This window comes from Tachysurus vachellii, chromosome 3 (assembly GCF_030014155.1).
Source record: "Tachysurus vachellii isolate PV-2020 chromosome 3, HZAU_Pvac_v1, whole genome shotgun sequence".
Classification (NCBI taxonomy): Eukaryota; Metazoa; Chordata; class Actinopteri; order Siluriformes; family Bagridae; genus Tachysurus; species Tachysurus vachellii.
This window is the reverse complement of record NC_083462.1, coordinates 16,508,216-16,530,881: the sequence shown is the minus strand read 5'-3', so window position 1 is coordinate 16,530,881 and position 22,666 is coordinate 16,508,216. Positions and strand designations below refer to the sequence as shown.

The following is a 22,666-nucleotide window of genomic DNA, read 5'->3' as shown; positions in this document are numbered from 1 at the left end:
CTAATCAGCAATATTTCCCTAATACATACATAGTCCAGCAGGCGGCGCTGTAAACATTAACAAGGCTGAAAGATCCACAACAACAGAAGATAACAGATTAGGTCTCACTGATCTAATCATCTCGATGGGAAAAGATTTATCACAAGGCTCCAAACTATTGGATTGAATCGGTTTAAAAATAAAGCTTGTAATTGTGTCTGTATTTGAGAATGTACACTGCGTTCTGCTTTAAATCCTGAGGTAAGTTTTTCTTTAGCTAAAACATTCTGCTAGCAGCCCGTTGACGCCTGAGATAGGCACAGGCTCCCCGTGACCCGAGGTAGTTCGGATAAGCGGTAGAAGACGAATGAATGAATTCTGCTAGCAGTCAGTGGCTGAATCCCAAATGCCTCTGAACTCCCTTTGAAGTGCTCTAGAATACAGTGCAGTGTATTTACCCTGTGTACTCACCCTATGTGTTCACTCTAAATATTCACCCTGTGTATTCACCCTATGTAGTGTTGTGGAAGTTCCGAGGTTAGAGAGATTTAAAGAATAAAGTATAACACTGGTAGACACGAGCAAGAGTAAAAAGGTTACACAATTTATTGTGCTCAGCTGCGCAGCAGGACCCAACACTCCACATGTAACATGAGGACAAAGCCTTATGAACATCTTAAGATTAGAAATTTCCACTACAGTAGTGCACTACAGTAGATAGTCAAAGAGAAGTGATTTGGAATTCGGTCTTGGACAAAACATTACAGTTTGTTATTGTATTAAATCACAGCTTTATATCCATAATATTTAAATATATAATTGGAATTTTGACTAATTGATTTTTTTTAATTATACTTGTTTTTATGTTAAAGTTTAAAATATGAACACAAAACAAAACTAAGCTAAATAAATCATTATTTTATTATTATAGTTTTCTAGGTGTAGAATTTTAATATACAATTAACAAAAGCCTGTTTTTTTTGTTTGATTATTTAAATTAATTTAGATTAATGCAATGAATAATTTAGCATATTTATTAGTCTCCTGAATTTAAGTGTCCTTTTCCAGAAACACGGCCATTTAAACCTCCTAACAAGAACTTTAAATGGAGCCAGCAGAGGTCCGACCTTGCTGTTCTAGAAAACCTCCATGAACACAAACCCCCACAGCCACAATCCAACATTTTGTGTAAAGACCTCCAGAATTATTGAGCTCATTATAACAGCAAAGGAACTGGATGTTCAACAAGGACATGAATGTGATGGACAATCACGACACTTTGACCTTATCTATTCATAATCGTGCTCCTTTACTGTCCTGGTACCTCAGTGATGAAACATTCTGAACATTAAATTGTCATTGTTGTTAATGTTAATGAGGGTTTGTAGTGTTTTTATGCACAAACATAAATACTAACGATTGTCTTTGTTAATATGAATTATTACTCTTTGGTCTTTAGGTTTGTGGAAGTATGCAAATGGAACCTTTTACAGTTCCTGGTGTAGAGACATCCGAGTGTGTGGGACACGTCACAGACCTCCAGAAAGATCTAAAAAAGGAAGAATCATACATTTGTAAGTCAACATGACACATTACAGTCCAGTCTGTTGATTAGTAAAAAAAAAATATTTTAACTTTGTTTGATTTGTGAGTAGGGGGGCACGGTGGCTTAGTGGTTAGCACATTCGCCTCACACCTCCAGGGTTGGGGGTTCGATTCCCGCCTCCGCCTTGTGTGTGTGGAGTTTGCATGTTCTCCCCGTGCCTCGGAGGTTTCCTCCGGGTACTCCGGTTTCCTCCCCCGGTCCAAAAACATGCATGGTAGGTTGATTGGCATCTCTAAATTGTCTGTAGTGTGTGATTGCGTGAGTGAATGAGAGTGTGTGTGTGCCCTGCAATGGGTTGGCACTCCGTCCAGGGTGTATCCTGCCTTGATGCCCTATGACGCCTGAGATAGGCACAGGCTCCCCGTGACCCGAGGTAGTTCGGATAAGCGGTAGAATTGAATGAATGAATGAATGATTTGTGAGTGAACCACATCACGTTTTACTTTAGATTTATACATTACATGAAAATATTGAAATTTAAATGATGTTATTTCTGGTTAAATCGTGAATCGAGTCACGACACACATGTGAAAAAGGAAGAACCTGAAGAAGAAGAATCTCTGACAGAAACCATGCTTAGACCCCAGACTGGAGCTCAGTAGCTCTTTATTTTCAGCACTTGTGCTCCAAACCGAACCCCATTGGTCTTCACAGCTATACTTGAGATTAATATAAACATACATTACAACATACAATTTCAGGTGATGGGACATCAAACGCTGTGGAGAACAAAGTCCAATTGAATGGAGGATTTCAAAGGAAGCAAGTAAAAGAGGAAGTTTCTGAGGATGAACACTACCCCAATACAATGGGTTAAGTATCACGGTTTTTGTGACACCCCTTTTAAAGTTTGCTTTTAAATTTACACAAGTCAGTAGTGAATTTTGCCCACATATTAAAGACCGGGTATTAAAGACTTTTAATGTTATACAAAGATTAATATTAGATATATTTAAATGTGTTTGTATTTGTCCCGGGGCATGGTGGCTTAGTGGTTAGCACGTTCGCCTCACACCTCCAGGGTCGGGGTTCGATTCCCGCCTCCATCTTGTGTGTGTGGAGTTTGCATGTTCTCCCCGTGCCTCGGGGGTTCCTCCGGGTACTCCGGTTTCCTCCCCCGGTCCAAAGACATGCATGGTAGGTTGATTGGAAAATTGTCCGTAGTGTGTGATTGCGTGAGTGAATGAGAGTGTGTGTGTGTGGGTTGGTGATGGGTGATGGGTTGGCACTCCGTCCAGGGTGTATCCTGCCTTGATGCCCGATGACGCCTGAGATAGGCACAGGCTCCCCGTGACCCGAGGTAGTTCGGATAAGCGGTAGAAGATGAATGAATGAATGAATGAATGAATGTATTTGTCCCCAATGAGCAAGTCTGAGGTGACTCAGGTGACTGTGGCGAGGAAAAACTCCCTTAGATGGTAAAGGAAGAAACCTTGAGAGGAACCAGATTCAAAGGGGAACCTCATCCTCATCTGGGTGACACTGGAGGGTGTGATTATAAATATACAGTCTGATAAATGTGTATTGATGCAAAAGACCACATGGAGTTCACATCTCCTATTTAGTATAGCAGAGTCTAACTGGAGCTGGTAAATCTCTAGATTCCTCAGGATCCTCACAGAGTCGGCCTCATCTCAGTGGAGGTCCAAAATCTTTTTGGCACAGAAGACAGTCAGAGCTGGTACAATTCCTGGATGCCTTGTGATTTAAGAAAGAGAGAAGCAGTGGAGAGGAATTAACATAGCTGCTGTTCATAATATTAACAAGCACTAAATGATAATGTGCATTTGGTCAGATGTAATATTGCACAGTATTATGGGATGTATTATGTGTACGTCTGACTAAAGAGATGAGTTTTTAATGTACATTTAAACAGGGAAAGTGTGTCTGAGTCTGTCCGAACACTATCTGTTCAAAGTTTGGGAGCTAAATAAGAAAACGCTCTACACCTTTAGTAGACTTGGATATTCTGGGAACTACCAGAAGTCCTGAGGTTTGTGATCTGAGTTGGGATCAATTAGAATCCTTCCCCCAAAATCTCTGCTTGTGTGTTCACCAGATTTTCTCCATCTCCAACTCATATGTTTATTTTATAATAATTTATTATTATAAAAAATGTATTCTATTTTTGCGACATGTTTCCAATAGTCTTTGTTGTTCTGTTCCAGAAATGGACGCCGCACAAGTCTTGTCCTGCTCCTGGTGTTCACTTTCTTGTACATCTCAAATTTACCTCCACAAACACATCAAAAGATGCCACAATAACGAATAAGAGAATTTAAGATCAAGTGAAATAAAATACGAAACTCAGATTCATACAATAATCAGCCGTATTCAGCAAATGGGTAATAATTCAGGTGGTGGCTCGGATCAGCGATCGGAGAAAGACGTCTATCGCTGCTCACAGTGTGGGAAGAGTTTTAGTGACCGGAGTAATCTCAGACGACACTAATACATTCACACGGGGTGAAACCACATCACTGTTCATGGTGTGGAAAATGTTTTATTCAGAGGAGAGATCTCAGAGAGCACCAGGTCCTTCACACGGGTGAGAAGCCGTATCACTGCTCAGAGTGCACCAAGAGTTTTTCTCGACAACGTGATCTCCAAACACACCGACGCATTCACACGGGAGAAAAGTTGTATCACTGCTCACGGTGCAGGAAGAGTTTTACCAGACAGATCGATGTCCGAAGACACCAGCTTAGTCACACAGGAGAGAAGCCGTTTCAGTGCTCTCAGTGTGGGAAGAGTTTTACTAGACAGAGTACTCTAAAATCCCACTGGCACATTCACACCGGACAGAAGCCTTATGACTGCTCAGAGTGTGGGAAGAGTTTTACTCAACACAGTGATCTCCAGAGACACCGACGTGTTCACACCGGAGAGAAGCCGTATTGCTGTTTACATTGTGGGAAGAGTTTTACTCGACATAGTACGCTTGAAGCACACCAGATCATTCACACAGGACAGGAGTATGGAGTTAAATCTATACAGTTAGAAATTTGATTGCTGAAATATGTATTTAAATATTATTAATAAATTTTGAAGTGTATGACAAATAGATTAAAATTTTCCCGTGTACAGGAAAATGTGTATTGTTTCACTTATCAGAATCAGTATGTGTGTGTATGTCTGATTGTGTGTGTGTATGTGTGTTTGTGTGTGGGTGGGTGGGTGTTTGTGTGTGTGTTTGTGTGTATGTGTGTGTGACCAACATGGGTTAAATGGCTATTGTATACCGGATTTTACTAAGAGATTGTAATACCCTGAAGTCATGTATAGATGGATGATGATGATGATGATGAAAAACAGAATGAGAATCAGTGCAGCGTTTTGTAATGAGTGACACTTGAGTGCTGGGAAAATGTTGATGTATAGAAATATCAGCCTTGGCATTGAGTTTGATATCAGATCTAAAATAAAGTGAGTTTTTATGACCCATTATTATGATGTTATGAACGGACTGCTCCATCAGGTGGCGCTGTGAACGCGAGATTGTACGAGATTCCGCGTGAGTGCTGGCGCATGCGCACATCGCCGCTCGTGTTTCAACCTTAACCTTTCACCGGGTTGTTGTTACCTTTAAACACAATGTGTCTCTGTGTGAGATGCTGGAGATCTGCGCAGTTATCAGAGTTATGACGAGTTCACAAGGTTTATTAGTGTCAGATAAGATGAAGAGCAGCAACGTGATCAACGGACAATAAGGAACTTTTCTGGAGCCTAGTAACACCTTCATCTTCATCATCATCTACAGATGGACATGGGGACAGTGTTGTGTTTCTGTCTCTCTGCGGTTCTGTTGCTGTTTGTATTTATTGTTTATAAACTGGGTTTATTTTACCAACTCCTTCATAAGGTATGTACTGTACATCTAAATCCACTTATACAATTTATTATACTTTATTATACTTTATTATTATTGTAACTGTCATCAGTCTGATTGTGACTGAAGCTTTCACATTCAATCCGAACTTTAAAAACTAATGTAGTGTAATAATAATAATAATAATAATAATAATAATAACAACAACAATAATGATAGTAATAATAACGACAATAATAATGATGATAATGACAATAATAATAATAAAGCTTCATTTATATTTTACTTGTTATGGATGTTATAGATTTGTGTATATTATTATTTATGATTATTATATTATTATGACACTGAAATGTCCAGACAAATAACAGCACTTTGTTTGGTGTGTTGGTGAATTATGGAGCGATTTATCAGGCAATATTAAAGGAAATGTAAACGCTATTTATATTATAATTATATCAGTATAATTGTGTTTCCTACTTGTTGTAAAAATCTCTAACACAAAGTGACCAAACAAATTCATGTGGAGTTTAATTTCTTGTCCCGCGCGTTTTAATCTCACTATTAATTCCCCATATTGTTTGTTTCACTTCCTCTGGCTTTGTGTTCAGATCCTGACTCTAAACTTAAAGGTGGGGTCTCCGATGTTTGAAAGCCAATGTTGACATATAAAATCACCAAAACAAACACGCCCCTAACCCAAATGGGTCCCACCCCTGTATTGATAGCTCCGCCCACACATACATACGTAACCCAGGCAACTAATGGAAAGAAATGTGTCTTTATCATAGCTGAAGGGAAGAACAATACGATTGCAGATAAACAAACAAGCAAAAATGACACACAAGCATAATCATGCAACGGATGGCATATATTAGTTCTGTGTAACAAAGCAAAACCAACGTTACTCACCTATCGAGAAGGAAAAAAGTGCCTCGGCGTCTTAAGTAAAGTTGGCCGCATATTCACAGATTGGAGTTTCCCGAGTCAATAACTCCTGAGCTAAATGCTAAATGAACAGACGTCTCAAAATACAGACAGAAAGCCTTTCATTCACTTCACTGAACAAAAACAAATTTATTAATGTTGCTATTTGTTAAGTTAACTCACTTAACCTGTCTAAAATGATATGGTTTTTCAGTAAGAGGTAATGAGTAGAGAAGGAACTGAAGTGAAATCCCAAATGGGCAATTAGTATTGAGATTAAAATACAGCAGGTCATAACTGGAAAGACGGGAAATTTAATTGCACACAGACTTTGCTTTTTTTTCATTTGACATTAGTCGCACGTTGTGCTGTCGCGTAAACGGACACGCAAACAGTTTGCATTTGTGTTTGAATTATGTCACGTTTTTACAACGACAAATAGGAAATGTAATTGCAATATAAAGTATAATATAAATATAATTGCAAATAAAATGTGTTATTCCTTTTAATTATTGTCCACAAAATAGCTCCATAGTGCATATTACAACTGAAATAAAATGATCTGTACATTAGTGCAGATATAAAATAGTGGATCAGTGTGAGGAAGGAAGGTGCAGTATAACGGTCAGATTCGTAAACAGAATCTCACTGCTCACATAATCTCACAGAACAATTTATTTGCACTACCATGCACTGCTCACACTTTATGTACATAACTGATCAGTCATATATTCTGTATTCATATTTAATACTCATACTGTCTATATTGTCTCACATCGTCTGTATTCTTCTTTTTGTCTTTTGCTGTTTGTACTTTTGAGAGTCACAAACAGCTGGAACCAAATTCCTTGTGTGTCAACATCAACACACTTGGCCAATAAACCTGATTCTGATTCTGAATGTATCTGAACAGTGGTGGGGTAGTTTATTAATTGCCTCTCTGCTATGTTGGGGTTGGTCAGGCTGATGGGCTTGAGAAGGTGTTGAAAGCTGGTGTCACTGAGAGTAATGATGACACCAGCTTTCAACACCTTCTCAAACAAGTGGTTAGCAGAGTGTGGGGCTTTGGGTTTACAGTTAGTAATTTGTCTGAGCCCCTTCCAGACGGAAGCAGATTCACTGGCTGACTTCTCGCACTGCATCGCTAAACTGCATTGTACTTAAGCTCTTTAGACCTAGTTCTGTCCAGACTCTTGAATGCAGCTTCCTTTTCCCACCTTAAGCTGTCTGAGTCTGAGTGAGAGATGATTCACAGCCCAAAGCCTTCAATATATAAGACCAGACTGTGTATATACATTATGACAAAATTATGTGATCACTGACCGCTCAAGTCTGATAGCTTTGGGGAAAGTCATTGTTTTTGAATCTGATTTTGTGTGGATGATCCCTTTGAGGCTGTCCTCAGACACTGTTTCAGATAAATGTAGTGTACAGAGGTCTGGTTCCTACTGACGATGATCTCAGGTGATCTCACCACTCTCTGTAGGTCCAAGTGTTCACTGTCAGAACAGAGCAGCTCTACCAGGCTGTGATGCAGCCATTAAACATGTGGGAGCTCAGTGGTTAAGGTGTTCGACTACTGATCAGAAGGTCATTGGTTTGAATCCTAGGTCCACCAAGTTGCCACTGCAGGGCCCCTGAGCAAGGCCCTTAACCCTCAATTGCTCAGGTGTATAAACTGAAATAAAAAAATGTCACTCTGGATAAATGCTGTAAATGTAAATGTTCTCAATGGTGCAACTATTAACACTGTGAGTTCACTGCCATTACAAACCAGTTTGTCTTCTTCATGATGTCCCAGATGGACTCAGGGCTCTCAGGGCTGTTCTTATCACTGTGTGAGTGTGGACAGACCATTTGTGGTCATTAGTAATATAGACACGAAGGAATTTAAATCTGCAAACTCTTGTTCTGTTCATGTGAACTGGGGCATGCTGTTCTTCCTGTCTCTTCTTGTAGTCCAACTAATGATCATCAGCAGGACTGTAAAATACAGAATTTACTGCAACAGTAAAGAGATCAAATTGGCCTTAATAAAATCTAATTAAACACTATGAAGGACTGCAGCTTCATCAGTCCTTAGGCAGGTAGTAGATAAAGCCATAATATTTCTGCTTTTTAACCTAAGAGCTAACAGTAAGACCAAAAATCAACTATTTGGACATTTCATTGCCACATAGTTGTTCATACTGTAGGTTTTTTATTTTTTCCACCACCTGTCCAAAATAAAAAACCTAAATTAATATGTAACGTATAAAAATATGACGTTATATGTTATGTCTCAATGTCTTTGTTTGCTGTTGATTGAACTCAAACAACTCTTCTCAGACGGACAGGAAGAGTCCTCGGCAGGGAGGCGAGAGCGTGGCAGAGGTGCTTCAGGCTCATGGCATCAAGTTCGTGTTCACGCTGGTTGGAGGACACATCTCTCCTATCCTGGTGGCATGTGAGAAACTGGGGATCCGTATCATAGACACTCGTCACGAAGCCACAGCTGTGTTTGCTGCTGATGCAGTGGCAAGACTCTCAGGTAAACTGAGCCTTGTTTCATTAGCAAGCTGAAAGTGTGATGCTGTAACCACATCACTTTACCGCAGACTTTAGGGGTTTTACAGTAAACGGGATGAATAGATATTGTTTTATAAGCTGTTGATCTTACGCTCCACTTATTCTGGGTTATTTTGTGTGGATTTGTCACCTGGAATTCTCATTCATTCATGGGTGAGGGAATATTTGTAAGCCATTGCGTATATGATTGCAGTCTAATTACAGTCGTGTGTTCTGGTGACTTGATGTTCTTTCAGAATATAAATCACCAGAATATATTTTTTCTATACCCCTTTATAGAGCAACAGCACGATATTCCAGTCTGGAAGTGTAATCTGACCCAGAATCTAAAACAACGTCTACATTCCAGTTGAATGCGAATGCCTGAGTGAAGTTTCAGTATGTAAATAATGCCCTTTCTACTGGGAATTTGCCCCACGCAGGTACAGTAGGTGTGGCTGTGGTAACGGCAGGACCAGGGCTTACCAACACGGTTACTGCGGTGAAGAACGCTCAGATGGCCGAATCCCCTCTTCTTTTGATGGGTGGAGCTGCTGCCACCCTGCTGCAGGTCAGACATTAACAATCTGTTAAATGTATGTTTAGCATTAATGTAACAGCATAGAAAAGAAACTCACAAACATGAAAAATGTTAACAGAAACCACATCACTGACATGAGACATAATATTGAACAGAGTAATAATGGTACAAACCCATCTGAAGGATCTTGGGCAGCAGAAGTACTGAAGCATGTCACTGACGGGTGTTTTTTGTTACCCAGAATGCCCTGTAAGATTGTCTAAACATTTATTAGATACGATTGTCTGTGCTTTGGTTGAGTCCCAGCTGTAACCTGTACTTGTGCCAAAAATTGTACTCAAGTAAAAGTACTGTTACTTCAGAATAATATGACTCAAGTAAAAGTAAAAAGTAGACATCCAAATAATTACTTGAATAAGAGTAAAAAAGTACTTGGTGAAAAAACTACTCAAGTACTGAGTAACTGTTGAGTAACCTCTGGTTTATTTTTTAACATGACAACAATCAGACAGACAAAAATACAAAATAATCTTTAGGCAAATTATGGCTCATCCAATCAATAAAATAAATTAAAATTAATTAATTACAAAATAGCTTAAATTAAAATAATTCAGGTAAATTCAAGTACTTAATAAATAAAATAATAATAAATAAAAAATAAATATGCACAAGTAACACAAATTTCCAAACCTTTATACTTTTTTACCAGGCAGAGCTAGAACGAGGCAGCCCATAAATTCTCATAAACTGTGTGTGTGTCTCCAGTGACAGAACAACAGAAGGAAACACACACACACATTTCACTTCTTTTGTGTTGTGATTGTTGCACATTTGATGCCTTGATGAAAGGGCAATAATAATGAAATACATCTCCTTTAATTAATTTCAGGAAGCCTCTAGTACTTTCCTTAGTTTCAGGTAAGCTAAAGCTTCTGGTTGCAAAGCTGTTTTTGTTTCTCAAAATATCTTCCTTCATGTTCATCAGAACAAAGAAATTTATACAGGTTTGTAACAACATGAGAGTGAGTAAATGATGACAGAATTTTCATTTTGAGTGAACTATCCCTTTAAATATGTGTGTTCGGCGCTGAGTAAAGTTGAGCACATAAAAAACTCGAAACAGCTGAACTCGACAAAATTGCTCTGTGTACTGTATGCCTGCGCCTCGTCCATTAATTCAATAGTATATAGCAGAAAAAGGTCTCCCTTACTTCTCAGCGTAAGAAATACAAGGTGTGAACTATGGGGTCAGAATTGTTTCGTTATTCTGAATAAATATACTATGATCCACAAATAAATATAAAGAGTTTCACAAATATTTTTTAAATCAACAAATGCACAATAAGCAAATTGTAAATATATGTTACACATTTCACAAAAAGAAATGAAATTCACAAATAAATAAAATGGGATTTGCAAATAAAAAAATATTTATAAATATATATTTAATTGTATTTATTTGTGAATGGCTTCCTGCTCATTTGTGAATCGCGTTCTGTGCAATTGTGAATCACTGCACGCATTTGTGGATTGCGTTCTGTGCATTTGTGGATTTGAAACATTTCCAACGTCAAGACGTGCACAAGAATCCACAAATAGGTAGACTCCGCCCACCGTCTACTCCAGCCAATCGGACAACGGTCTTGTGGCGCTGAACAATCGTGGCACGGTCTACCTCCAACCAATCACGTTCTGATTTACTCGCAATCGCATGACTCGAAATCATGACATTATCTACTGTATGTGAAATACTAAAAAATAAAAATAAAAAGCCCAGAAACAGAGATGAACAGACAAATATTGTAAACTCCTGATAGAGATAACATGCATGCTATTCTTACTAATCGGTCAAGTGCAGGTCATTTAGAAACAGAAGTTTCATGTGAAATAGCATTCAGTGTCAACTCACTGTACACCTGTAAACATGGCTCACATTTTGCTGATTGAAAATGTACTGTGTGGAAGCAGGATGCATTATGCTTACAATAACTCTTAGGTTTCATCATTCAAGGTATCATAATTCCTCTATACAGCTTGTATACATTAGAATAAAATGTCATTTCTTCACGACCATAATGCTTTATATAACGTAGAACGATGGCACACAGGGCTAAGTCATGTACGTGCAAGTGAAAGCATCAGTATGAGAAAAATGCAAAGTAAAAAAAAATCATGAGACTAAATACATGTGAAAGGGCACACAAAATAGAACAAGAGACTCGTACTGGATGAAAAAAACCGAGTGCAAACTAGACACCACATTGAAGAACAACCTCAGAGCGAATAAATCAGAACGTGATTGGTTGGAGGTAGACCGTGCCACGATTGGTCAGCGCCACGAGACCGTTGTCCGATTGGCTGGAGTAGACGGTGGGCGGAGTCCACCTATTTGTGGATTCTTGTGCACGTCTTGACGTTGGAAATGTTTCAAATCCACAAATGCACAGAACGCAATCCACAAATGAGCAGGAATCCATTCACAAATAAATACAATTAAATATATATTTATAAATATTTTTTTTATTTGCAAATCCCATTTTATTTATTTGTGAATTTCATTTCTTTTTGTGAAATGTGTAACATATATTTACGGTTTGCTTATTGTGCATTTGTTGATTTAAAAAATATTTGTGAAACTCTTTTTATTTATTTGTGGATCATAGTATATTTATTCAGAATAACGAAACAATTCTGACCCCATAGTGAACTGACTGAAATGCGTGTCTCACGGTGAGGACTTGAGAGCTCTGTCATATGTAACCTAAAAGACAAACATCTGGCAGACACAGAAGACACCTCATAATGTAGCTGCTCTCTCGCACTTTTACTAAGGTAAACATGCTTTCAATATGAGGCCAGGGGTGCGGGTTTTCCTCCTCGTTTGTGTCTGCATTGCCGACGGTTGATTCTGACATGTTTGTGTTGCTAACTAACCCGTCCCGCCGCTGAGGTTGAGTATGGTAACGTTACGAGACTGCACAACTACTTTTGATTGGTGAAACAGTCACGTGGTAGAGCCTTAGCGGAAGTTTCTCTATCTGTCAAAATTAAACATTAAAATTGATGCGTAGAATACCAAAGAGGTAAAAAGAAAAGTAACGAGATCATTGTAGCCTAATGTAGCAGAGTAAGAGTACAGTTTCTTCTTCGCAAATCTACTCAAGTAAAAGTAAAAAGTATAGTGGTTTAAAACTACTCCTAGAAGTATAATTTTTTCAAAAACTTACTCAAGTAAATGTAACTCGTTACTACCCACCTCTGGCATCGACGATACAGCAAATAGAAATGTTTTGAAAAAGAACCACCACACACACACCAAACAGGTTAACCAAGTAAAACAACAGCAGCTGATGAGCGAAACGTGAGAACTGTGAAGAAAAAGTTCTAAACAACCGGCAATGACATCACCAACAACCTGTTGACCTTCATCAACATGAGCACTCATCAGAAGTCCAGAGATGAGCTACAAAAGTTCTGAAGTATAGATAGAAAGATGAAAGTGTGGAGGAAGAAAGAAACAGTTCATGATGCAAAACATACGAGCTGGTGTGTGAAGCATGGTGGTGGTGGTACTGGTTTCATGGCCTGGTCTTCTGGAACACACTCACTAATCTGTATTGATGATGTAGCTCATGATGGTAGCAGATTTACAGAGAAATGCATCACATTTAATCAGGAGGAGCTTCATCATGCAGCAACACAGCGATCCAGAACACACTGAATCACAACACAGGACTTCATTGGGGGAAAGAGGGAGGGATTTAAGTCAGTCAGCAGACCTGAACCTTCAGCATTTTATATCCTGGAAAACAGTTTGATGTCAATGTGCAAGCAATACAACTTAATATTAAGTGTTATTTAGTTTAGTTATTAATTGTTCCTGTAATTTTGCTCTTGACCACCAAAAGATTTATGTTCTTTACACATGAAGCTATAAATATTAGGAAAAATAGAATCTGTTTGTGTGTGTGTGTGTCTGTGTGTCTGTGTGTCTGTGTGTCTGTGTGTCTGTGTGTGTGTGTCTGTGTGTGTCTGTGTGTGTCTGTGTGTGTCTGTGTGTGTGTCTGTGTGTGTGTCTGTGTGTGTGTCTGTGTGTGTCTGTGTGTTTGTGTGTGTTTGTGTGTGTGTAGGGTCGAGGAGCTTTGCAGGACATTGATCAGATGTCCCTCTTCAAGCCACTCTGCAAGTTGTGTGTGTCGGTGCGGAGTGTGAGGGAGATTGTGCCCACTGTGAGAAGAGCTCTGGCCGTGGCTCAGTCCGACACACCAGGTCCACAGCAACAGTTAATATTCTTCACTACAGGATGCCACACCCTGAACCCTTTCATGACCGTTTGTACTTTGGTTCTGTTTGTTTTTCAGGTCCTGTTTTTATCGAGTTCCCCATAGACACTCTTTATCCCTATCATCTGGTAGAGAAAGAGTTTTCTCCTAAAAGCTCTCCTAAAGGAATCATGGGAAATATTATTGCATGGTATGAAAACACACGCTAACACGTTAGACTGCAGAACTGATCATACAGTCGGATGTGTTGTTTAACACAAACCTGAATGAATCCTGAGTGCTGTTTGTCCTCCTCACAGGTACCTTCACAATCATCTAACTAACCTTTTCGCTGGAGCGTGGGAAGTGCGAGACATCTCTCCTCTGCCTGTGTACATACCTAAAGCTACAGACCAGGAGGTGCGACTTCATACAGTTATCTACAGTCTCTATAATTCTGTTGATGTTAATGCAGCATTTATTGTTTTTCTCTTATTATGATCATGTATGTGAAATTTTCAAAAGAATGTCTTGGGACAATATACTGCAGCTTGTACCTGTGAAGTGTGCAGTACACCACCCTACAGTACACCACCCTACAGTACACCACCTTACAGTATACACCCTACAGTACACCACCCTACAGTACACCACCCTACAGTACACCACCTTACAGTACACCACCTTACAGTATACACCCTACAGTACACCACCCTACAGTACACCACCTTACAGTACACCACCTTACAGTATACACCCTACAGTACACCACCTTACAGTATACACCCTACAGTACACCACATCACAGTACACCACCCTACAGTACACCACCCTACAGTACACCACCTTACAGTATACACCCTACAGTACACCACCCTACAGTACACCACCTTACAGTACACCACACTACAGTACACCACCTTACAGTATACACCCTACAGTACACCACCCTACAGTACACCACCTTACAGTACACCACACTACAGTACACCACCCTACAGTACACCACCTTACAGTACACCACCTTACAGTATACACCCTACAGTACACCACCCTATAGTACACCACCTTACAGTACACCACCTTACAGTATACACCCTACAGTACACCACCTTACAGTATACACCCTACAGTACACCACATCACAGTACACCACCTTACAGTACACCACCTTACAGTATACACCCTACAGTACACCACCTTACAGTACACCACCTTACAGTACACCACCCTACAGTACACCACCTTACAGTATACCACCCTACAGTATACACCCTACAGTACACCACCTTACAGTATACACCCTACAGTATACACATTACAGTACACCACCCTACAGTACACCACCCTACAGTACACCACTTTACAGTATACACATTACAGTACACCACCTTACAGTACACCACCCTACAGTATACACATTACAGTACACCACCCTACAGTACACCACCCTACAGTATACACATTACAGTACACCACCTTACAGTACACCACCTTACAGTATACACCCTACAGTACACCACCCTACAGTACACCATCTTACAGTACACCACCCTACAGAATACACCCTACAGTATACACATTACAGTACACCACCCTACAGTACACATCTTACAGTACACCACCCTACAGTGTACACCTTACAGTACACCACCTTGCAGTACACCACCCTACAGAACACCACCCTACAGTATACACCTTACAGTACACACCCCTACAGTACACCACCTTACAGTACACCACCCTACAGTATACACCTTACAGTACACCACCCTACAGTATACACCCTACAGAATACACCCTACAGTACACCACCCTACAGTACACCCCTTACAGTACACCACCCTACAGTACACCCCTTACAGTACACCACCTTACAGTACCCCACCCTACAGTACACACCTTACAGTACACCACCTTACAGAATACCACCCTACAGTACACCACCCTATAGTACACCACCCTACATTATACACCTTACAGTACACCACCCTACAGTACACCACCCTACAATACACCACCTTACAGTACACCACGCTAAAGTACACTACCTTACAGTATACACCCTACAGTACACCACCCTACAGTACACCACCCTACAGTACACGACCTTACAGTATGTGTTTGTTGTGCTGCAAACAAATTTAAATATTAGTCAAAGATAACAGAAGTAAACACAACATGTAGTTTTTAAATGAAGGTTTTTATTATTAAGGGAAAACAAAATCCAAACCTACATGGCCCTGTGTGAAAAAGTATTTGCCCCCTAAACCTAATAACTGATTGGTCCTCCCTTAGCAGCAAGAACTGCAATCAAGCATTTGTGATAACTTGCAGTGAGTCTGTTACAGCGCTGTGGGGAATTTTGGTCCACTCATCTTTGTAGAATTGTTGTAATTGGAGGGTTTTCGAGCATGAACCACCTTTTTAAGGTCCTGCCACAGTATCTCAATAGGATTCAGGTCAGGACTTTGACTCGGCCGCTCCAAAGTCTTCATTTTGTTTTTCTTCAGCCATTCAGAGGTGGACTTGCTGGTGTGTTTTGGATCATTGTCCTGCTGCAGAACCCAAGTTCACTTCAGCTTGAGGTCACGAACAGATGACCACACATTGTCCTTCAGGATTTTTTGGTAGACAGCAGAATTCATGGTTCCGTTTATCACAGCAAGTCTTCCTGGTCCTGAAGCAGCAAAACAGCCCCAGACCATCACACTACCACCACCACCATGTTTTACTGTTGGTATGATGTTCTGTTTCTGACATGCAGTGTTACTTTTACACCAGATGTAATGGGACACAAACCTTCCAAAAAGTTCAGCTTTTGTCTGATCAGTCCACAGAGTATTTTCCCAAAAGTCTTGGGGATCATCAAGATGTTTTCTGCCAAATCTGAGACGAGCTTTATGTTATTTTTGCTCAGCAGCAGTTTTAGTCTTGGAACTCTGCCATGCAGGCCATTTTAGCCCAGTCTCTTTCTTATGGTGGAGTCATGAACACTGACCTTAACTGAGGCAAGTGAGGCAGTTCTTTGGATGTTGTTGTGGGGTCTTTTGTGACATCTTGGATGCGTCGTCGCTGCTCTTGGGGTAATTTTGTCAGCCGGCGACTCCTGGGAAGGTTCACCACTTTTCCATGTTTTGGCCATTTGCGGATGATGGCACTCACTGTGGTTCACTGGATGGGGACACTTTTTCACACAGGGCCATATGGGTTTGGATTGTTTTCCTTTAATATTAATAATAAAAAATTAAATAAGTGACAAACGTGCAAAAAAAAAATCAGGAAGGGGCAAACACTTTTTCACACCATTGTACAAACAAGGATGGAGCTAAAGACGCACAAATCCTTTGAAAAAGAAAATGAAGAAATCTTTAACAATCTGACATCACATGCGGTGGAAGAAGCCTGTGGAGCTTCTGTTAATATTCCTATCTGTATGTAAGAGAGCTGAAAGTAATGTAGAGTTTATAAATGTGAACCCATGCAGTGCGGCAGGGGCTCAGTGTATAACGCTTGTCACTATAGTGATGTGAAGACTTCCAGCTGATCCTGTTTTCTGGTCCTGGTGTCTGGTTTCTGGTGTCAGTTTTTTGTTTCTCGGCATATCCTGCATTATAAAAGGCTTTGAAAGTGCAAGCTGTGATTCGGCAGGTGTTTAAAGAGACCGAAATCAGGAACCTTTTACCTGCATGTCAGACATCACACCAAACACGTTATGACTTTTGTCTCACGTCCAGGTGCAAAGGTGTATAGAGCTGATAAGCCGAGCTAAGAAGCCTGTGATCGTGTTGGGCAGCCAGGCGACGCTTCCTCCAACACCTGTCACAGCTGTCCGGTAGATTTGTTTGTCATTTATTTGATTTACAGTGATTAAACAACTGCACCACCAACTAATGTTTCCTTTCAATTCAGTCCATATTATGGTCCATTCTGCTCTTTCACTGTACAAACATGCTAACTATTTCTGTTTCGGTCCTGATCCAGTAAAGCTCTGGAGTCTTTAGGGATTCCCTGCTTCCTTGGTGGGATGTCCAGAGGGATGCTGGGTAAGGACAGCCCTCTGCATATCCGACAGAACAGAAGAGACGCACTTAAAGAGGCAGATTTGGTGCTGCTGGCAGGTAAGGAACAATAATAACATTCCCAGGTTTCTCCAGATGTATTACAGCTGTTGACGAGGTGTCTGGGATGTTTACTGTGGTTTTATTTAACAGGCACGGTGTGTGACTTTAGACTGAGTTACGGCAGGGTCCTGAACAGACGCAGTAAAATTATTGCAGTCAACCGGGACAAGACTCAGCTACTGAAGAACTCTGACTTGTTCTGGAAGCCCACAGTGGCTGCTCAGGGTGAGGACGGAAATGACGACGCCGCAGATGGCACATGATGCTGTTTGATATAAATGATACGATTACACAGTCCTAGTTTTTGCCAGAACTCACTGGACATTAGGATGCACACACAAAAATCAGCAACGATTTTATACCAATAGCTTAGTGTTTCTGGTTCCTTAATGTCTAGCTACAGTTACATAAGTGTTTAAGCACCTCTTATAGCACAGCATGGTCTTCACTATCATTCTAATTAATGTGTAATGCTTCTACGGAGTACTGTACAAAACACTCAAGGGCGTCGATTTGGGTAGGGACGGTAGGGACATGTCCCTGCCAATATCCAGGGAACACTCAATTGTCCCTAGCAATAATTCGACCAAGCCTATATATATTTATTTATACATAACCACTGATGTCCGTCTGTGTCTTGTGCTTTTTTACTTATTTCATTTAACATTTATCCAGGAATCATTAAATAAGATTCTGAAAAAAATAATGCAACTTGTGGAACACAAACGGTTAACAGATCTACCCCCTGCAATGAATCGTAACTCACCTCTCTAAAAGGATTGGCCTTTGCCTTTTTTGAGTCCTGATTCTCTAACCCACGTCGCTGTTTGATTGGCTTTGTCTTTCTCGCTAATGTGTTGAGGTTGGCTGCAGCTATATTCCATTGTATGAAGCAATATGCAACGTGATTATGCAGGCTACTGGTATGTGAGTAAGAAAGTATTCTTATAACAACAGTTTTATGCACAAAATACGGGGAATGTTGTCCCCACCAATGTCAAATACATTATGTCCCCACCAATGTCAAAATCAAACTTACGCCCTTGAAAACACTACACTAAACTGTACATTAGACAACGTGTTTGTGTGTTTCTCTCTCTGTGTGTGTGTCTCTGTGTGTGTGTGTGTGTGTGTTTGTGTATGCGTGTGCGTGTGCATGTGTGTGTGTGGGGTGCTGTATGATGAACCTTCATCCCACTCAAAGTATGTTTTCTTGCAATTTATTTTATAATTAAAAGTATTAATTTAATTAGTGACATATGTAAGTGTGTCACTGTTCCTGAATCACACAGTTTTTTAAAAAACAACAGACATTATAAGAACACTTGCAGGTAAAGAGACCCCACCCTGTTCTGCAGGGCAGAGGGTTAGAAACCATTCCGGGTGATAAGATAAGACCCAGATGTAGATACAGTGTAAAGACGCCTCCTGTGATAGATAAGTGACGTTAACAATATAATTGTGGAACCGTTTCAGGTGACGTTGGTTCCTTCTTGCTGCAGCTGTCTAAAGGTTTGGTGGGACACAGATGTCCTGAGGAATGGGTTCGGAGCCTGAAGGAGCGGGGCGACGCTAAAGAGAAGACAAACAGGTTGAGTCTCTCTTTTGTGGGACGTTAATGTTGTGGACATTTTGTGTGTTTTCTGTTCACTTCTGCAAACTGAGAGAGTTTTTTTGACAGTGTAATGATTTACTCTTGTAGAGTCAAAGCAAGTGAGAAGATAGAGAGGCATCTGAACCCTCTGAGTGTCCTGCACTGTGTGGACGAGCTGCTGGCTGAAGACAGTATCATGGTTGCAGATGGAGGAGACTTTGTAGGCAGTGCTGCTTACATAATGAGACCACGAGGACCCCTGTGCTGGCTGGACCCAGGTCAGAACCATCAAAGTCACACACACAGACACACACACACACACACACACGTACACACACAGACACTCACTCACACACACTCACGCACACACTTGCACGCACACACACTCACAGACACAGCCACACACTCACTCACACACTCACACATACACACATACACATCTGGACAGATGGTGCACAACCACTTCCACATCTAGAGCTAACAGCACAGCGTCCCAATGCAGACCCTGCTGGGGGCATCAGAAAATACTGTGGGTTAATAAAATAGAGAACAAGAAGGCTTAAAATATATTTTTAACAGTAAAATATTTATGAACTTCATAGAAAAAATAATGCTTTGGTAGAATAATAATAATGTGGTCCTGCTCCTCTTGTTATGGACAATATAACAGACCTTAACACGTCTAAAACCTGATTTTAACAAAAGTTCTGATCTTATTTTAGTTCTTATTTACAGATTCAGACAGCTACACTTTGTCTGTAGTGTTCTGTGTGTCATGTCTTCTGTTCTCATGGACTTCTGCTCTGTACAGGAGCTTTTGGGACTCTTGGTGTTGGTGGAGGTTTCGCCCTGGGAGCAAAGCTCTGTCGTCCCGACTCAGAGGTAGGATGAAGCAGAGTTTCCTTCACTGTCAGACTGATCATTTCTTTCCTCAGTACTTTTCTTTATGATGTTTCTGGAAATGAAAGAGAGTTTTTTGACAGTGACGCTGTTTTATTCACAGGTCTGGATTATTTATGGCGACGGGTCTCTAGGTTACAGTGTGGCGGAATTTGATACGTTTACAAGACACAAGGTATAACATCAAATGTCAGGGTTACCAAATAAAGCCAATGTGTAATAACATTACATTAAGAAATGACAAGCTTGATGTTGTTATGAATGGACATGTGGCACTGATGACTATTAATATTAAACCTTATTAATTAATCCCAAGATATTACACTGACTTGTTCCACTCTTTTGCCAGACTCCTGTAATTGCACTAGTGGGAAATGATGCTTGTTGGAGTCAGATCTCCAGGGAACAGGTTCCTCTACTGGGCAGCAATGTAGCCTGTGGCCTTTCATTTACAGGTACTGCTTCATGTTCACTAAAATATCTACTAAATACTGTGCACAGAGACATTAATCTGCAATACTAAAGAGGAGTCGTGGCCTAATGGTTAGAGAGTTTGACTCCTAACCCTAAGGTTGTGGGTTTGAGTCTCGGGCCGGCAATACCACGGCTGAGGTGCCCTTGAGCAAGGCATCAAACCCCCCCCAAACTGCTCCCCGGGTGCCGCAGCATAAATGGCTGCCCACTGCTCCGGGGATGTGTGTTCACTGCTGTGTGTGTGCACTTTGGATGGGTTAAATGCAGAGAACGAATTCTGAGTACGAGTCACCGTACTTAGCTGTATGTCACTTCACTTTCAGTGTCACCCATATGAAGATGAGGTTCCCCTTTGAGTCTGGTTCCTCTCAAGGTTTCTTCCTTTACCATCTAAGGGAGTTTTTCCTCCCCACAGTCACCTGAGTCACCTCAGACTTGCTCTTTGGGGATAAATACACACACATTTAAATATATCTAATATTAATCTTGAATTTTTGTATCATATTAATCTTTATATTATTCTTTATAATAACCTTTTGTTCTATGTTTATGTTCTGTAAAGCTGCTTTGAGACAATGTCTTCTGTAAAAAGTGCTATACAAATAAATTTGAATTGATCTGACACTCTGCTGACATACATTTATCACATCAGATTGATTTCACACCATCCAAAGTGTCTTTTCATTGAATATCAGTCAATAGTGTACAGTGTTGATAACAGGCCTGAGATGATAGTGTTTTTTTCCCCTCCAGATTATCACGTCGTTGCCGACGGCTTCGGTGGTAAAGGTTACCTGGTTGGACGAGAAGACGAGTCGCGTCTTAAAGACATCGTTATTGAAGCACAGAGAGAGTGTAAAGAAGGCAAGGCAGTGTTACTGAACGTGCTGATAGGAAAAACTAACTTCAGGGACGGTTCTATTTCTGTGTAGAGACCCTGTGTGCTGTCGGGGCTGAAATCCTGAAAACATTTCACTTGCTGGTGCTTTGTGTTGAAATATTACACATTAAGCCTTCACAGCTAAAGGAGACGAAGACTGAACATCTGCATTGCTCTTAATGTTGATCATTTCAAAATAATTAAGGGTGTTCTTCTTTTAGGTGTTTTTTAAATTTCTTTTTTTGAATGATTTCTTAAAGATTTACGACCTTTAGAAGCAAAAAAAATGTTTTTAAATCAATAATAAGTCAATAATAGATTTTTTTATCTCACATTTGTAATATAATAATTAAGTTTTGATTAATCAGAAAGGGGTTAATAAAAAAAAAAAATAATGGATTAATTGATACATTTGATGTTTGACCAAAATAGTAAATGCAGCCAGAGCCCTGTGTAAAATGATTCCCATGTATTTACTGTACAATAATCTGTAATGAAAAGCTTGCTGTGAAAATGAAGTGAAACAAAACAATAAATAATTCAGAACCATGAAGCAGTGTGTGATGTTGTGGTTACAGGAGACGGTTGAGTGGTTAAATGCTTTAGATTAATCATCAGAAGGTTGTAGGTTCATACCCACCACTGCCAAGCTGCTATTGGCCCCTTGAGCAAGGCCCCTGTATCCTGGCACCCTAACAAACGTCCGTACATGCTGAGAAAAAAAATCATTTCATGATCGTAAACCTAAAACCTTTGAGTTTCCTCTGATCCGTTGCTCACTGCAACATCCAAGACTGTTAATGATAACGTAGCTTCTGTAACCTGACCTGAAGTCTTTGAACCCTGATTGGCAGCCAGATGTTTCCAGATGTGTTTGTTTTATTTAATCTGTAATTACATAAATTATTCTTGATAAGCCCAGTTTACTTACTCCCATTGACCAGATATCCTCATCTCTCGTCCTCATTCTTGCCAACAGTCACAAGAGACTGAGCAAAGTCTT

At 40.2% G+C, this 22,666-nt stretch overlaps 1 protein-coding gene and 1 pseudogene across 1 annotated transcript; both read left to right on the top strand.

Moving 5' to 3' along the window:
• The first annotated feature begins 1,657 nt into the window (after window positions 1-1,657).
• Window positions 1,658-4,912, top strand: LOC132842990 (gastrula zinc finger protein XlCGF49.1-like; annotated as a pseudogene).
• A 280-nt stretch (window positions 4,913-5,192) lies between these two features.
• Window positions 5,193-22,216, top strand: ilvbl (ilvB (bacterial acetolactate synthase)-like). The gene is made up of 15 exons (XM_060866018.1): window positions 5,193-5,447; window positions 8,670-8,871; window positions 9,332-9,459; window positions 13,560-13,698; window positions 13,791-13,902; window positions 14,012-14,111; window positions 17,429-17,526; window positions 17,676-17,812; window positions 17,906-18,040; window positions 19,292-19,406; window positions 19,518-19,687; window positions 20,221-20,291; window positions 20,413-20,484; window positions 20,659-20,764; window positions 21,537-22,216. The coding sequence occupies exons 1-15, from the start codon at window positions 5,346-5,348 to the stop codon at window positions 21,713-21,715; spliced, it is 1,866 nt and encodes a 621-aa protein (XP_060722001.1). The 5' UTR covers window positions 5,193-5,345; the 3' UTR covers window positions 21,716-22,216.
• The last annotated feature ends 450 nt before the right edge of the window (window positions 22,217-22,666 follow it).

Excerpts from the sequence above, each read along its gene's own strand:
- ilvbl (XM_060866018.1), top strand. The coding sequence starts at position 5,346 with ATGGACATGGGGACAGTGTTGTGTTTCTGTCTCTCTGCGGTTCTGTTG. Across the intron at positions 13,699-13,790 it reads GGCTCAGTCCGACACACCAG|GTCCTGTTTTTATCGAGTTC; the intron begins GTCCACAGCAAC and ends TTTGTTTTTCAG. Across the intron at positions 13,903-14,011 it reads ATGGGAAATATTATTGCATG|GTACCTTCACAATCATCTAA; the intron begins GTATGAAAACAC and ends TCCTCCTCACAG.